The sequence below is a fragment of the Leopardus geoffroyi genome, chromosome B4, assembly GCF_018350155.1.
Source record: "Leopardus geoffroyi isolate Oge1 chromosome B4, O.geoffroyi_Oge1_pat1.0, whole genome shotgun sequence".
Classification (NCBI taxonomy): domain Eukaryota; kingdom Metazoa; phylum Chordata; class Mammalia; order Carnivora; family Felidae; genus Leopardus; species Leopardus geoffroyi.
In genome coordinates this window covers 64,990,616-65,009,080 of record NC_059341.1, presented here as the reverse complement: position 1 = coordinate 65,009,080, position 18,465 = coordinate 64,990,616, and the positions used below count along the sequence as shown (strand labels likewise).

Below are 18,465 nucleotides of genomic sequence, written 5' to 3'. Positions count from 1 at the left end.
AACCTTTGACTGGAGTCAACATTTCCCCTTCTTATTTCTTAGTCTCTACAATCGCCCCATTAAAAAGTCATGTTGGCTCCACTCTCAAAATACTTTCAGAATATGACCTCTTTTCACCACCTCTACCTATCATTTTGGCCAAAACTACCATCTTCTTATATCTGGATGACTGCAAAAATGTCCTACTCTTATCCTTGTCTCATTAAAGTCATATCACTCCTTTGCTCAACACTTTCCAATAATTTCCCATTTCACTCAAAGCAAAAGCCCAAATCCTTTCAATGGTCTGTAATACCCTACATGATTTGGCTTCCTGTTACCTCTATGACTTCATCATGACAGTGTGGTATTAGCAAAGGGATAGACATATAAATCAACAGAAGAGAATAGAATCTAGAAATAGACCCAAACAAATATGGCCAATTGATTCTGACAGAGGTGCAAAGGCAATTCAATGGAAGAAGAAAAGTCTTTTTAACAAATGATGGTGGAACAATCAGATATGTATATGCAAAAAAATGAACCTCATCTTAAACTTCATACTTTATACAAAAATTAACTCAAAGGGATTACAGATCTAAATTTAAAGCTCTAAAGCTTTGAGATAAAAATATAGGAGAAAATCTAGCTATCATCTATCATGACTTGGGGATAGAAAAGTTTTTTTTTTTTGTTTTATTTTGTTTGTTTGTTTCTTTTGAGAGAGAGAGAAAGAGAGACCAGGGGAGGGGCAGAGGGAGAGGGAGAGAAAAAATCTCAAGTAGGCTCCACACCCCACACAGAGCAGAGTCCCACACAGGGCTCAATCCCATGACTGTGAGATTATGACCTGAGCTGAAATCAAGAGTTGGATGCTCAACTGACTGAGCCACGCAGGCACCCCAGAGTATTTTAAATCTGATAGGAAAAACATAATACATAAATGTATTATTATTATTAATAATATTAATATTACTGAGGTATAACTGACACATGACATTCCAATAATTTCAGGTATATAACACAATGATTCGATATTTGTATACACTGTGAAATGATCACCACAGTAAATACAGTTGGCATTTGTCACCATACCTAGTTACCAAACTTTTTGTGTGTGATGAGTACTTTTAAGATCTACTCTCTTGTTAGCTGTGAGCCCTGAGCAGACACAGACACAGAACCTACTCTATGTCTATCTACTCCATGACCAAGAGCACTGCTCAGCTCAGAACCCACAACTTACCAGATGACCAAAGGAACTTTGTCTTCCATAGAGGTCTGGAAGCAGGCAACAACTGAACAGGAATAAACTGATATTTAAAAAAAATCCTTTGGCTCATCTATATACCAAATAGGAATAAAGTGACATTAAAAAAAAATAAAAAGATCTACTCTCTCAGCAACCTTCAACTATGCAATATAGTATTATTAACTCTACTCACTATGCTATATGTTACATCCTCATGCTATATATTACATCATTACAAACCAGAAGTTTGTACCTTCTGACTCCCCTTAACTCATTCCACCCACTCCCACCGCCCATACGTGTTTTCTGATACATTAGACTTGATCAAAATGAGAAAAATTGTGCTTTGCAAAAAATTAAAGAGAATGAAAAGACAAGCCAAATACTAGGACAAAACATTTGCAAAGGTCTTATATCCAGAATATATAAAGAATTCTCAAAACTTACCTATGAAAAGAAATAACACAATTAATAAATGGAAAAAAGCCTGAAACAGAAGCTTTACCAAGGAGACTGTGGAGGGCAAATAAGCACATGAAAAGATGCTCAATATTATTAGGCATTAGGGAAATTCAAACAAATGTTACAGCAGAGTTACAGCTCTGCCTGTAACTACCAAAATCTGAAAACACCCAAATGTTCTTCAATAAGTGAACTGATTGAAAAAAACTATAGTATATCCATATAGTGGAATCCTATTCCACTATAAAAAGGAACACTTATTGATATATGTAACAACTTAGATGAATCTCATAGACATTATGCTGAGAGAAAGGACCGAAATTCAAGAGTTTACATGTTGTAGGATTTCCTTTACATGACATTCCTGAAAAGACAAAACCATAGTGACTGAGAACAGATGACTGGTTATCAGAAATTGAGTGGGGGACCGTATGACCACAAAGCAGTCGCCCAGCACAGCGGAGGTTTCTGGAGCGATGAAACTGTTCTGCATCTTGATTGTGGTTGCAGTTACATGAATCTATTTATGTGTCATAATTCATAGAATTGTACACCCCCCCCACCAAAAAAAATTCTATGAGCTTATAATTTTAAATTAATCCTACAAACAAATCCACTCGTGTAACTTATTTTTCCAAAAGGCACAATCAAAGCACAATTATTCAAAAGTGAATTGTCTGTATATTGTTAAACTTTGCTTTCAAATTCCTAATAATGTTAATAGAGATATTTGTTTACGATAGCTTAGCAAGCGTTGGAAATAACTTAAAAAGAATTTTTTTAATGTTTATTTTTGAGAGAGAGACAGAGACAGGGTGCGAGTGGGGGAGGTGCAGAAAGAGACAGAGACACAGAATCTGAAACAGGCTCCAAGCTCTGAACTGTCAGCACAGAGCCCAACGCGGGGCTTGAACTCACGAACTGCGAGATCATGACCTGAGTCAAAGTCGGACGCTTACCGAATGAGCTACCCAGGTGCCCCTGGAAAGAATTTTTTGACCAAAAGAAATATAGCACTCTCTGGTGGAATTAATAAACCAATAGCAGGCACTAACATCATTAAGAGCAGTTCTAGAGTCAGATTGTTTAGGCCTTCTTGACTACTTGCTGGACAAGCTGTTTTGCCTCACAAGTCAAGTCAGGCAAAGATAGAAAACAGAGAGGGAATTAAATGAGATGATGAGGGCAAAGTGCTGATACCATGCTTGGCACATGGTAAGCTCTCAAAATGTTAGCTATGATATTGTTATTAGTTACTAAACCAATTAAAACCCTGATAATTCTTCATTGTTTGGGGCTTTGTATCATCTCAGAGAGGTGTGGGGCCCATACCCAACAAGTGTGGGGAGCGGGGAGAAAATGGGACATGACAGGGAAATAGCTTTCTGACTACATCCAAGCCCTATCTTTACAGAATGGTAAAATCATCATTCAGTTGGAAGTGTCAAGTTCATTCAACTACGTATAAACATAGCTCCCAATGATCAACATCAGAGACCATAAGAAAATCTTTGTTATTTATTGGCTATGCCAATTAAATAATTCAATCTTGTCCCCATCACTTGGGTCATCTGTAAGCACATTCGATGTTGTACTAATAACACAGTGACCCTTTCAAGAACGAGCCTGGTATAAAAGGCTGTTTACACTGATAGTAAGAGCACCTAGATAGCTCACCTCTTTCAACCTACTGGTTTTAAAATATGTGTTGTTTCCTGTTTTAGTGTCAGGATGTCAGGCATTATTCTTGCTACTTTCAGAAGGTGTGGGGGGCTTCTCCTGACACTTCAATACAACTTTCTAATTTATTGTTTCTGTCTTGTTATGTGTGAGTAAGTCTGATTACCAAACCTTGAAACAATAAATAACAGTCTTTTATTTCTTGTAAAGCATTTTCATGAAAATATTTTATCTTCATAAAAATCATGGGGAACAGGACAGGTATTATTATAGTGTTTACATAGGAAATGAAAAGTTTAATCACACAACTGGTACAATAGTTAAGACGCAAACTTAGATTTCCTGATTGCTAATTCTACCCCATTACCAAAGCACCTATTTATAAAACAAGCAAATCGATTTTTAAAGAGTGGCTGAAAGGCTCTCCCTAGAATAAAGTGAACGTGTGCTAAGTAGCTCAGGTCAATGACATCTAATCTGGCTGTTTAGATGATATTTTTCACTTAGTCACAGCAAGTACCACATATTTGTAGTTATAATGAGAGACTAAGATGATGAGTATATTACATAAAATGTTATATGTTGTCCCAGTCCATTCAGGCTGCTATAACAAAATACCATAGACTGCGTGGCTTAAACAACAAACATTTATTTTGCATAGTTCTGGAGGCTGGGAAGTGCAAGAACAAGGCATAGACAGGTTCAGTGTCTAGTGAGGGCCTGCCTCCTGGTTCAGAGATGGCCATCTTCTCACGGTGTCCTCACATGGTGGAAGGGGCTAGAGAGGTCTCTTTCATGAGGGAGCTAATCCCATTCATGAGGGCTCCACCTTCATGACCTATAATTTCTAAAAATGTCATCTCCAAATACTATCACACTGGAGATTAATTTTCAACATATGTATGTGGGGGGGGGCACAAACATTCATATATATTGTCTAAAACACAGCTTACTCTCTATTTCCACAGATTGTAGAGTAGAAGGAAATAGTTTCTAAATACATTTAGTTGTTTTAACATTGAAAACAACCACTCATTATTAAATATATTTGTTCATTGATGTTTTCCAAGCATCTGGTTCATAGTAAGCACTTTAGAGAGCTTTGTTGAGTGCATGAAGGTACAATTGCAAAATCGGAAATCCAAAAACATTAAAACACTAAGATGAGAAACTCCAATCTAGGTCCAATGATTCAAAATTTCAAGGATATATAACAAGGGTAAAGACACTCAATAGTATCATGTTTTTTAAAAGCAGACACATATTCTTAAGAGACACTGGATGTTAGTCTAAGAAGGTAAGGCCACCTGAAACCATGTCACATAAGGAAGTGCTAATGGATCTAGATATGTTTAGCCTGAAAAAGAGAAGACAAAACAGTTCTTTGCAAATATTTGAAGCTGTTGGGCATAGGCTAAAATTGTCAAGTGGAATAGGAAACTAAAAATATATATATATATATATGTATATATATATATATATATATATTCTTTGTATATCCAAAGGCTAGAAATGTGGCCAGCTGGTGAAAATTACAGGGTGTCAACTGTTCATTTAATAAAAAAGGGCAGTTTAACAATTAGAACTGCCAAGCAACAGGACGGGCAGCCTTGTAAAGAAGTTGTAAGACAGGGAGAAAACAATAATTTAGCAACTCTGGGCATTTTGCACAGGACCTCTATGTTAGTATTATCACCTCCACATTGTGATTAAGGAAGCGAAGCTTAGAGAACAAAAGCAATTTTTCAACACCACATAGTTGGTAAGTGGCCCACCTCAAATTCAAACCTAGGAATGTGTAACTTCCAAAGCATGTTCTTTCAGTTCATGTCAACAAACATTTTTTAATGTCTGCTTTTGGCAAGACACTGTGCTGGGTGCTGGAGATTCAAAGATAAATGACAGACAAAAGAGAGCCCCCTCCTTGTAAGGACTCACAGTTTATCTTCTCCATACTGCTGGAAATGTCTGAATAAAGGCTACATTGACCATGTAGAGATATTGGAGAAAGAACTGTTGAACTAGGAATAGTCTTTACCAAATAATCACTAAAAGCCTTCCTGCCCTACAAGTTTGTAGATATGGATTCCTAATGGTAGATTAGATGTGTTCCTAAAATGTTGCCATCATAGGTTCCTGGAAATTAAGCCACTGGTATATCATGAAATTTGGTGTATAACAATGAGGGAAAATAGTAAGAGTTTCAAATGTAATAAAAGTCATATGGATTAAGCAGTTTTTAAAATATAAAATGGCACACCAAAAAACAAAAAATCCCTAGGAATAAACCTAACCAAAGAGGTGAAAACTCTATAAAGCTTATGAAAGACATTGAAGAAGACACACAAAAAAAATGGAAAAATATCCCATGCTCCTGGATTGGAAGAACAAGTATTTTTAAAATGTCAGTACCACCCAAAGCAATCTATGTATTCAATGCAATCCCTCTCAAAACAACACCAGCATTCTTCACAGAGCTAGAACAAACAATCCTAAAATTTGTATAGAACCAGAAAAGACCCCAAATAGCCAAAGCAATCCTGAAAAAGAAAACCAAAGCTGGAGGCATCACAATTCCAGACTTCAAGCTGTATTGCAAAGCTGTAATCATCAAGACAGTATGGTACTGGCACAAAAACAGACATTCAGATCAATGGAACAGAACAGGGAACCCAGAAATGGACCCACAAATGTATGGCCAAGTAATCTTTGACAAAGCAGGAAAGAATATCCAATGGAATAAAGACAGCCTCTTCAGCAAATGGTGCTGGGAAAACTGGACAGCAACATGCAGAAAAATGAACCTGGACCATTTTCTTCACCATAGACAAAAATGAACTCAAAATGGATGAAAGACCTAAATGTAAGACAGGAAGCCATCAAAATCCTACAGGTGAAAACAGGCAAAAATCTCTTTGACCTTGGCCACAGCAACTTTTTACTCAAGATGTCTCCAGAGGCAAGAGAAACAAAAGCAAAAATGAACTATTGGGACCTCATCAAGATAAAAAGATTGTACACAGCACAGGAAACAATCATCAAAACTAAAAGGCAACTGATGGAATGGGAGAAGATATTTGCAAATGACATATCAGATAAAGGGTTAGTATCCAAAATCTATAAAGAACTTATCCAATTTAACACCCAAAAAACAAATAATCCAGTAAAGACTTGGGCAGAAGACATGAATAGACACTTCTCCAAAAAAAGACATCCAGATGGCCAACTGACACATGAAAAAATGCTCACATCACTCAATATCACACAGTGAGATACCATCCTCACACCAGTCAGAATGGCTAAAATTAACAATTCAAGCAACAACAGATGTTGGAGAAGATGTGGAGAAAGAGGATCTCTTTTGCACTACTGGTGGGAATGCAAACTGGTGCAGCCACTCTGGAAAATAGTACGGAGGTTCCTCAAAAAATTAAAAATAGAACTACCCTATGACCCAGCAATTGCACTACTAGGTATTTATCCAAGGGATTCAGGTGTTCTGTTTCAAAGAGGCACATACACCCCAGTGCTTATAGCAGCATTATTGACAATAGCCAAAGTATGGAAAGAGCCCAAAATGTCCATTGACAGATGAATGGATAAAGAAGATGATACACACACACACACACACACACACACACACACACACACACACAATGGAGTATTACTTGGCAATCAAAAAGAATGAAATCTTGCCATTTGCAATGATGTGGATAGAACTAGAGGGTATTATGCTAAGCGAAATTAGAGAAAAACAAAGATCATATGACTTCACTCATATGAGGACTTTAAGATACAAAACAGATGAACATAAGGGAAAGGAAGCAAAAATGATATAAAAACAAGGAGGGAAACAAAACATGAGACTCTTAAATACAGAGAACAAACTGAGGGATGCTAGAGGGGTTGTAGGTGGGGAGGATGGGCTAAATGGGTAAGGGGCATTAAGGAGGACACTTGTTGGGATGAGTGCTGGGTGTTATACATAGGGGATGAAGTACTGGAATCTACTCCTGAAATCATTTTTGCACTATATGCTAACTAATTTGCATGTAAATTAAAAAATAAAAAAGAAAAGAAAAAAATATATATAAAATGGCCACATCCCAAGGGGCGCCTGGGTGGCTCAGTTGGTTAGGCGACCAACTTCAGCTCAGGTCACGATCTCACAGTTTGTGAGTTCAAACCCGGCGTCAGGCTCTGTGCTGACAGCTCAGAACCTGGAGCCTGCTTCAGATTCTGTGTCTCCCTCTCTCCCTGCCCCTCCCCTGCTCATGCTCTGTGTCTCTCAATAATAAATAAACGTTAACAAAAAAAATTATTTTAAAAAATCGCCACATCACAAAACTAATAATAATATTCCAGTAAGTTACAAATTTAGATAATGTACTAAAGCTTCATATATTTTGCTAGAAATTTCATTAGCGTGAGTCAAGACTGAGAGGAGGGAAACTTGTGGTCTTGGCAGTACAGTGACACGACAGACAGAGTCTAGATGAGAGCGACTTTCTGAGTTCCAATCCTGGCTTGTCACTGATTAGTCACATGCTTTGGACAAGTTATGTGACATCTCTGTGATTTATGTGCCCTGTCAGAAAATGAAATGGTATAATAATAGAATCTACCTCAACAGGGTGTTATAAGGATTCAGCAAGTTAATCCAAGTAAAGAATTTAGAACAGTGCCTGGCACATTAACTGGCAGTCAATGTTAAGTTATTTGCACTTTAAAGTATAGGTTTAATCTCTATTAAGGTCAATAATCCATTTTATAACTACAATCTTCTGCATTCTACCTGAAGGGTTCTATCTCCCATGACATCTCTTTTTCACATATACACCAATTCTGGTTAGGAATACTGGTCAAATTGCATTGTATGCTTCGTAAAATATTGCAGTAAATTCTGACTTACCTTATTAACAACTGAGAGTATTCAGTATTATTAGAAGTTTCATTATCCTGTTTTATGATTTGATCAATGTGGATTTTACTTTAATACAAAGTAAGTGTTCAATAAATATTGTTCAAATAAACCTATTTAGGCTATCGTCTACATGTTACACCTATAGGTTGGAGAGAGAAAAATGAAAATCAAATTTGTTTACTAAATATCTGCTTAGGCACTATAGTAACCTGTTCTCTTTAAGCTCTCCCCAAAATGATGCTGATCAAGGCAACCCAAGGGTTTTTTTACTGGCCCTGTAGGATTAACCCCTAATTTGGTTCTTTAGTTGGGGTGATATTTTTTCTTTATGCTCTCTATACTTCAAAAAATTTGTTAAAGCAGTTTACCATTAAAGACACACATACAATCAGGATGATAAAAATGGAAAGAATTATATAAAAAATCTGAGTTTTTACAGTTAAACATAGTCCTGGAGCTTCTTAACAACCAAAGCAGAAAAAAAAGCATACTGTAATTCCTACTGCCTGATTCATATCTCAACAGAAAGAATTTTCAAGGTAATAAATTCAAAGAGGTATTTATCTGATGTTTCTTTGACCTAAGAATATAGATCAACATAATAAGGGATATTTTCAACAATGTTTTTATGGAGGATGCAGAAAAATTTTAATGATAACAGTTTATCTTTAATATGTACTGTATTTACTATATGATAAAATAAGCTTCTACAAATACCATGAATATAATTGTAAAACTTTTAGCAGAGCTGAGACTAGAATATTAATTTTATTTTTTTTATTTATTTTTTTTTCAACGTTTATTTATTTTTGGGACAGAGAGAGACAGAGCATGAACGGGGGAGGGGCAGAGAGAGAGGGAGACACAGAATCGGAAACAGGCTCCAGGCTCTGAGCCATCAGCCCAGAGCCTGACGCGGGGCTCGAACTCACGGACCGCGAGATCGTGACCTGGCTGAAGTCGGACGCTCAACCGACTATGCCACCCAGGCGCCCCTAGAATATTAATTTTCTAATACCTAGTTCAGAAAATGTTCTATTTTTTTTCTACTATATTATCCTATATCTACCATATATGGAAGAGAATTTGACCGTGGAATTACACATGTATACAAACATGTGTCAAGCTTCTATAATACACATGCAACATTTACAGACACACACATCTTGGCCAGTACCAACAATCCTACTGAAATAAGAGATGAGTAAATAAATGAGTAAATAGTTTACTGCCAGTAAATAAATGTGATTCCATCAATTAAATTCACATAGCATCTGTCAAGCTGATGATTTACTACATCTTGTGTTGGTTATCCTTCTGTATTTCCCATAGCCCATCAGGTTATGATTTTTTGTTTTATGATCTCTCTTCCAATCATTATGCATCATTCCATGCTCAGAGTACAAAAATAAAAAAATAAAATTGAGCGTACAATAAAAACAAATCTGGGATTTCAATTTAACACCAGACATCAAAAGTCTATGTCAATACAAACTCCCACTTAGAAAATAAATGTCATGGGGATATAATGTACAGTATGGTGACTATAATTAATAATACAGTATTATATATTTGCTAAGAGAACAAATCTTAACAAATTTTTTCATCACATGAAAAAAAAATTTTTTTTAACTATGTAAGGTGATGGACATTAACTAGACCTATTGTGGTGATCATTTCACAATATAAACATCAAATCATTACCCTGTATCAATCATTGTATAAATATCAATCATTATGCTATATACCTGAAACTAACATGTTGTATGTCAATTATATCTCAATAAAAAAGTTTATATCAATATACCAAAAAATAGAATTTATTCCTTTTCTTCTCAGCTCTAAATGCTAATAATTTTACTAGGTACTTGAAAACATGAGGCCTGGATGAAAACCTGCAGGCCTCCAAATATAGTAATACCAGTAGCTTCCAGCCCATCAGAAAGAACACCAACAAATATCTTGCTGGCACACTTAGAAGAACAGGAAATTGACAAATGGGGTTTTTTTTTCTTTTCATTAACTAATAAACCTGAATGAATACACTCATAGGCTAGATTGCCTTATGTATATTTTAGATTAAAAAATACATAAATTGGGTTATAGCAAGTTATTCTCTTGCTGCAAATCAACTATTGTATAGAAATAGAGGATTATAACCCAGTGATTCATTCAGCAATTCCCCAAATTGTGAGCCGTATGATTATGATACTCTCTTCCCTAATTTGGGGCCAGCCAAAAAGTTTAAATTAGTGGTTCTTAATGCATGGTCTCCAGGGCAGCAGCCACAGCATCACCTGCTGTGAATCTGTAAGAAGTGCAAATTAATTGCGTTCCACCAAGACCTCCAGAATCAGAACTCCTGAGGGTGGGGCTAGGGGTCATGTTTTGATGTGTTTTCTAGGTGACTCTGATACTCACTAAAATTTGAAAACTGATCTGAATGAATGGCTCCTCAAAATTTTTTTCTTTCCTTCCTCAATTCATTCATAACTTATACCTTCACTCTTCAGTACCAACTCCCACTGGTGATCATAAATCTACTCCCTGGAAACTCCACTCAAGCGCAGCTTGTAGTGAGGATGCTTGGTCAGTCACCACTGCAATGCCTCCACAGAGAAACATCTGTGGGTTTTCTGCCCTTCCCCAACCCTCACTGCTTGTTCCTCAGCTCTAGCTGCTGTGCACAGTGAGGGTGTGTGGCTTTCAGAGGATCCATCTAATTAGCAGTTGAGACCGCTTGACTCACTGGCCATGGGAATTCTCCACAAACCAACTGCCTGTGTGTGCCCATGGCCCCGTGTTGCCTGTGTCACACTGCATCTGCCAACTTGCCATGTGAACCTGCTGCTCCATGTAAGCCCCTGGTGGATGTTCAGGGACTCACTTGATCCAGGATGGTAACCTGTAGCATTACATGATCTTGGGTCCACTTCTCTAGCGGACACCTGTCTCACAGGGAAGCCTGGGGCTGAAAGGGTGAATGGCAATTCCTTAGGAGGAGCAGGGTCTGCTACCATAAAGGGTAAGCAAGTGATGGCCCAAACCCAACACTGATAGATGCATCATATAAAGAACTAGAGAGGAGCTTTGTTTTTAACCTTCACTTGCATTGGAGGAAAAGGAGGCAGGGTATCTTGAAAACTGTCTCATGTTCTTCTCAGTACCCAGCACAATTTCCACTTGGCCGGCTCTTTCTTGGTCTCTAGAAATCATATTACTATTCTTGGGCATGTCCAAAGAGAATGAGCTAGGTAAAGCAGAAACCTTACTGTAATATGCATTTAGTTCACTGTAACATGGACATGTGGAAATGCAAATTATTTATTAAATGCCAACAAATTTAGGACAATTTACATCTCTATTTACAAAACTCTATTTGTAATGTCACTAATTTCAGGAGAAAAACATCAGTGTATTATTTCTCTTGTATTTTACAATATTTAACAATTCTTTCATTCTACCCTTTTACATTATTAAAACACTCAACTGAAAAGCCCACTTGGTTCATCATTCTCTTCTGCACTGGTATAAGAATTCGAGGACATCTGTACCTCCTCTATAGCATTCACATCCAAAAATGGAGTGAATGGGGCGCCTGGGTGGCGCAGTCGGTTAAGCGTCCGACTTCAGCCAGGTCACGATCTCACGGTCTGTGAGTTCGAGCCCCGCGTCGGGCTCTGGGCTGAAGGCTCAGAGCCTGGAGCCTGTTTCCGATTCTGTGTCTCCCTCTCTCTCTGCCCCTCCCCCGTTCATGATCTGTCTCTCTCTGTCCCAAAAATAAATAAACGTTGGAAAAAAAAAATTAAAAAAAAAACAAACAAAAATGGAGTGAATGACTTAATATGAAGTTTCCAAAAATGCTCTTAAAAGGGTGTGGTAGATTAAGCTGTTCCCAATATCCCCCCTCCACTAAAGAATGACTCTGCCACTCTGAAAATGATCTGGCACGTGATGCTGCCATGGAAAAGCTGAAGAGAGTGAGTCCAGAAGGCCCAGCAACTGAGGAAGTCTCCCAGACCTAATTCATACCAGCTGTAATCTGCTGCCTTCTCTACAGCCAAAAAAATAGTGTATGGCTCTGCATTGTCAGACTCTACGACCCCACAGACACTCCCCTGGGGTCTCACTCCCCAGTGAGAAGAGTCCTGAGCCAACACGACTGTCATTTTGAATTAGTGCTGACACAGAGCATCACAGCCAGCTTTTTCTCCACCTCATATTAAAACAGGTAAAGGAGGGGGGTAGGAGGGAGGGGAGGGTGGGTGATGGGTATTGAGGAGGGCACCTTTTGGGATGAGCACTGGGTGTTGTATGGAAACCAATTTGACAATAAATTTCATATATATTAAAAAAAATAAAAATAAAAATAAAACAGGTAAAGGGGAGAGGAAGTGCTAAGGTCACAATATTTTTTAAAAACCTTTGCAGAAAAGCAAGGCCAATTTCCAACTACTCAATAAATGGACTTCCAATTCTTAACAAACAAGAAGACAAAAGCTCATCTTAGAACAGGCTGTCATTTCACTAAACAAGAAAAATCACTAGCATCAGTATTTATGTGCTTTGTGTGTTTTATTCCTCTCTCCTAGAAAGAATTTTATCTTATTTCTCTCTCCCACAAATCTCTCACAGGGAGTTGGCTGTTTACCTCCTTCAGATCCTGCACGACAGCCGTGAGCCTCTCATTTTCTGCCTGAACGTTAGTGACCACAGCCCGGCTCTGTTTCAGTTCGTTCTGCATCTCCAAGATCTTCCCCAGATAGTAAGCTTCCTTCGATGCAGACTCTTGCAGAAGTGTTTCCTCCCGGGTCTCTCCATCCTCAGCAACCTTCCGGTGGATGGAGAAGGACTGCCCAAATGCCTGCAGAGTATGTGAAAAGAAAAAGAGTGCCCGATGAAATGCACCACAGCACTATTTAAACAAACTCCGGGAAATGTTTGGTTTTTAGTATTTTTAGAAAAGCTACTCTACAAGACTTCTGGGAGCAAAACAATACATTTTATGCAACAGTCTAACTGCTCTCACTGATACTTGAAATAATTCACTCAATTAGTAAGGGGAAAGAAAATTTTTAAATGTCTTGCTAAAAATATATATAATGACTTAAAGAAAACCTGAAAAACACTGCTTGTTTTATGTTACAATTTTCTTAAACCAAGCCTATTAAGGAACAGACAGTTCAGTGCTAACGAGGCCAACAAAATTCACGTTCTCACTCTCATTCTAGAAAACAATCCCAAAATTATTTTTCAAGGAAGAAAATAATAGTTTCATTAGCTTTCGAATACATTAGTGGTAAGAATATACCAATTAGGAACAGCTCCCTGAAGAGAGGAAATCCCCAAACAGCATTCAAATTGCACACTACTAAACACACACACACACACACACACACACACACACACACACGCACAAAAGAACTGTAATCACTGTGTAAGAAGATATGTATCTACATATATAGAATAAAAAAGAAATACAGAATAAACCAGAAACTAATGATACTGGTAAGCCACAGAGGGCGAGTGGGAACAGCAGGAAGGAAAAGTGATACAAGGGATGAGGGATATTCACTTTCCTGAGCATGCCTTTTCATATAGCCCTGATTCTCACAACTCTAGTAACGTTTCACACACCTTCCAAATAGTAACTAAAACCGGTGACCCCATGTGGAACACAAAAAGTAGCCAATGTTCCTAGCTGTACTACAAATGAACAACTTAACCATACTGAGAGGAGTGGAGAGCTAATTTTGGAAATCAGTGTATTTGCTGTACACTGTAAAGCTAAAGACAAAAAGAACTGTACCCAACTACTATAGTCAAGCTAGTAAATTCTCACAGGGATTATGGGATCACAATTCTAAAAACTTCTTTATACGTACACTAGGGTTGAGCAAATAAATAACTGTATCATCGATAATGGAAGCCAGGTTTCTCACTGTTGGAGAAAGTTACAAATAAGGAAAGGGAGACTTCTGGAAGGAAACTGGTGGCACTGTGTTGTAATTAGAAGCATCAGGGTGAACTTACAGTCTTTAATAGGTAGATAAATATTCACAGATGAACAGATGGAGAGAGACATTTATGCATGTGCATACACACGCACATATTTCCTAACTCTGCCTTCTGAGAGGCGCAGTAGCAAGGACATCTCAGCAGCCAAGAACATTCCTGCACCCAAATTTTGTTTCTACATATCAATCTCCAATTAAAAGAATTAGGGCTCGGGGGGCGCCTGGGTGGCTCAGTCAGTTAAGTGTCCTACTTCGGCTCAGGTCATGATCTCATGGTCCATGAGTTCAAACCCCACATCAGGCTCTGTGCTGACAGCTCAGAGCCTGGAGCCTGCTTCAGATTCTGTATCTCCCTCTCTCTGCCTCTCCCCCGCTCACTCTCTCAAAAATAAATAAACATTTAAAATTTTTTTAAAAAAAGAAAAGATTTAGGGCTTGGGGCACTTGGGTGGCTCAAGTGAGCATCCAACTTCGGCTCAGGTCATGATATCACAGTTCATGAGTTTGAGCCCCACATCAGGCTCTGTGCTGACAGCTCAGAGCCTACTCTGGATCCTCTGTACCTCCCTCTCTCTGCCCCTCCCCTGCTCACGCTCTCTCAAAAATGAATAAACATTAAAATACATAAGTAAATAAAAGAACTAGGGCTCTTTGGAGAAATAACCATTCTTGAACTAGAGCAAAATGAATTTCATACATCTTGTGGTGCCAAAGAGTAAGTAACAAAATGCTTTCAAAAAATGATAGGAATCTGTCAAAGGACACAAGAGACTACCAGAAGGGGCTCCCAATGGCCAAATCTGGGATAATTTGGTCAATAAAATAAATAATTACAGTAATGAATTATAATCCATAGAATAATACAGTCATGAGTCCACATTGATAAAATAACTGAATAAATGAGGGAAGAAGGAATTGCTCTTCCTTATAGTAGAACTCTAATTTTTAGGTGTAGTAGGAATGGTGGAGATAAAATATATCATCATTTGGCAAACACCAAGTAATCATTGTTGCAGGCAAAAATGATCAATGGAATATAAAATTCATAGGCCAAAAGTATGATGAGAAACAGGATATTTGCATAGTCTTAAAGTATCTTCTCCCATGATACTTATAAATTCCAGTTGGAAAAATGGGAAACTTGCAGTGGAGAATCCTGATCACCTTATGTGACCAAAAGTTAGATCAGCAGCAATGAAACATACTGACATCATGTACTCTCTAATATAACACAATAAGAGGGGACGGCATCTCTTCTGTGGTATTCTTGCCAAAAACATATAAGCCAATTCTTATCATAAGAATGCATCAAACAAACCATAACTGGAGGACATCCCACAAAAGTATTGGCCAGGACTCTTGAAAAGTATTAAGTTCCATAAAAATAAGTAAAGACACCTCTAGACTAGGTGAGACTAAGAAAACATGACAATAAAATGCTATGTGGGAGTTTGGATTGGATCCTAGACCCGAAAAAAGACATTAGTAGGGCAACTGGCAAAAATGAAATAAATTCTTTATATCGGTTAATAATATTGTATCAAGGCAAATTTCTGGTTTCCATAATTTTCCTATGGTTTTGTACGATGTTAACATTTGGGGAATTCAGTGTAGTATTTTTGGAGTTTTTTCTATGTCTAGAGTTATTTCAAAATGAAAAGTTACATAAATAGGTATATTTTCTACCCTAAAGAATTTGGTAGATCTGATAAAATAGTGGCATAAAGAATTATGAAGAATAAATGTACTTGAGGGGTCCCTGGGTAGCTCAATCAGTTATGCATCCAACTTCAGCTCAGGTCATGATCTTGCATTTTGTGAGTTTGAGTCCCGCGTTGGACTTTGTGTGGACAGCTCAGAGACTGGAACCCACCTTGGATTCTGTGTCTCCCTCTCTCTCTGCTCTCTGCTCCTCCCCCTCTTGTGTGCCCTTTCTCTCTCTCAAAAATAAATAAACATTAAAAAAATTAAAAAAAAAGAATACATGTACTTCAACACCAATGGAATACTATATTTAATTAGAAGTACTTTGGGTATTTACCCAAAGAACACAAAAACACTAATTCAAAAAAATATATGCACTCTTATATTTATTGCATTATTATTTACAATAGCCAAGATACAAAAGCAACCCAAGTATCCAACAATAGATGAATGGGTAAGAAAGATGTGGTATACACACACACACACACACACACACACACACACACACACACACCCTGGAATATTACTCAGTCATAAAAAAGAATGAGATTTTGCCATTTGTGACAACATGGATGGACTTAGAAGACATTATGTTACGTGAAATGAGTCAGATAGAGAAAGACAAATACCATATGATTTCCTTATATGTGGCATCTCAAAAACAAAACAAAACAAACAAAAAGCAGAAACAGACCCATAAATACAGAGAACATACTGATGGTTGCCAGAGGGAGGGGAGTGGGGGTATGGACAAAATGGGCGAAGGGGAGTGGGAGACAAAGTCTTCCAGTTATGGAATGAGTAAGTCACCGGGATGAAAGGTACAGCATGGGGAATACAGTCAATGGTACTGTAATAGCATTCTACGGTGACAGATGGTAGCTATACTTGTGATAACCACAGCATAATATATAAAGTTATTGACTATGTTGTACACCTGAAACTAACGTAACACTGTATGTCAACTATGCTTTAATTAAAAAAAATAGTACTGAGGCTTTATTATGTATGTAATGCAATTTTGTTCTGAAATTTAAAATGTCGTAAAATGATGCTGCTGGACTTCATACAGGCTGGAGTGAATCTGGAAAATTGTTTGACATCATTACAAACCTGAAGGCAGAAAAGGTATGTGTTGATCCATTACAAGGGAAATCATTAAAACTTAGGAGGAGACAGTATAATTTCATTATTTCAAAGACTCTTCTTCAAATTATACTCATAGAACAGAAATTCTAAAAAATAATAACCTGCAAAACTATGTCTCAGTAAACTATCTTCTTTAGAATTTCTACATAGATCAAAATCAAAAGATGGTTCCTAAGCATCAACTGAGAAGGAAACATTCCAGTATGGACAGATGGACGTTCATCTGCACATAGTGGAACATTCATTTTGGTGTTTGGCTTGTTAAGTCTCCAAACAGAAATAAACTCTTATTTGAGTAGCCAAATTTCTAGATGTAGTAATAAACAGATAGACTCATGAGCAGATGAAAAATTATCTTCAGAGGTGATGTTTACTTTGCTTTTCCATCAGTAGTGGTCAAATTCTGTGAGGGCAATTCTGAATTCATTACCCATTAGAAAGCCTTTGGAGGGGAGAGGTCTGACAGCATACTTCCCCATGGTGACCTGGTGAAGTCTTCACCTACCTTCCCCCTAGCAAAGGAACCCTGACTACATAGTTAGGCATTAGTAAAATTTACGATTAGCATTAACTGTGTCAAGCACCTCAGCTACCTTCTTTTTTACAACCTATTTTTCCACTTCTTCATAATAGAAAACTGCCAGAGGACATATTCTTTACTCTTCCTGAGTAAAATCAATAGACTTATTAGGCATTCAAAAATGGGGGTCATATTATTCTCAGTACGTAAGCAATGCTCTCTTGGTAGCTGAAACAAACCCTAAAGTCTTAACAGCAAGTGACTGTGCCTCTCCACCCCTGACATTAAGTTTTAAAAATTATACTCTGGGTCCAACACCAAAGGAGATAAAATTTTTCAAATATATACATAGAACAGATTTCAAAAAAGAATCAAGAACTGAAATTGCAAATATAAACATTTTGATGACTCTTTACATTTACTGCAGCTCAGAACCTTAACTGAACATATGGGCTTCCAAAGTTAGTCATTATTTTAATGAAGAACTTGGCCCTTCATTGGACCTGATTTAAAAACCAGTGAAAGTATGCAAGGTTATCCAAGGACATTAACCATGGTGTTTCTCACTTGAAATAGAAAAATAATAGCAGTGCTGCATAGGCTACAGAAGCCCCATGATCTACATTTGCAAATGCACTGAGTGCTAACTCTACTCAGAAAATACCTGCAATTTAGAAAGGAAGAAAAAAGGAGAAAACACTCCTACTTTACCTAATTCCTAACTGTCAGTAACTAGAATGGGATGGGATACCAGCTGACATCTATCATTTGGTTAATT

At 37.5% G+C, this 18,465-nt stretch overlaps 1 protein-coding gene across 7 annotated transcripts in view; it reads right to left on the bottom strand.

Annotated features, from left to right (window-relative positions):
• The window catches only part of BICD1 (BICD cargo adaptor 1), a 256,333-nt gene that overhangs the window by 130,128 nt on the left and 107,740 nt on the right, over positions 1-18,465 (bottom strand). For all 7 annotated transcript variants that reach the window (XM_045466178.1, XM_045466179.1, XM_045466181.1 and 4 more), the window contains exon 2: positions 12,949-13,161. In XM_045466178.1, the coding sequence (XP_045322134.1) occupies positions 12,949-13,161 (213 nt within the window). The remainder of the gene's footprint in view (positions 1-12,948; positions 13,162-18,465) is intronic.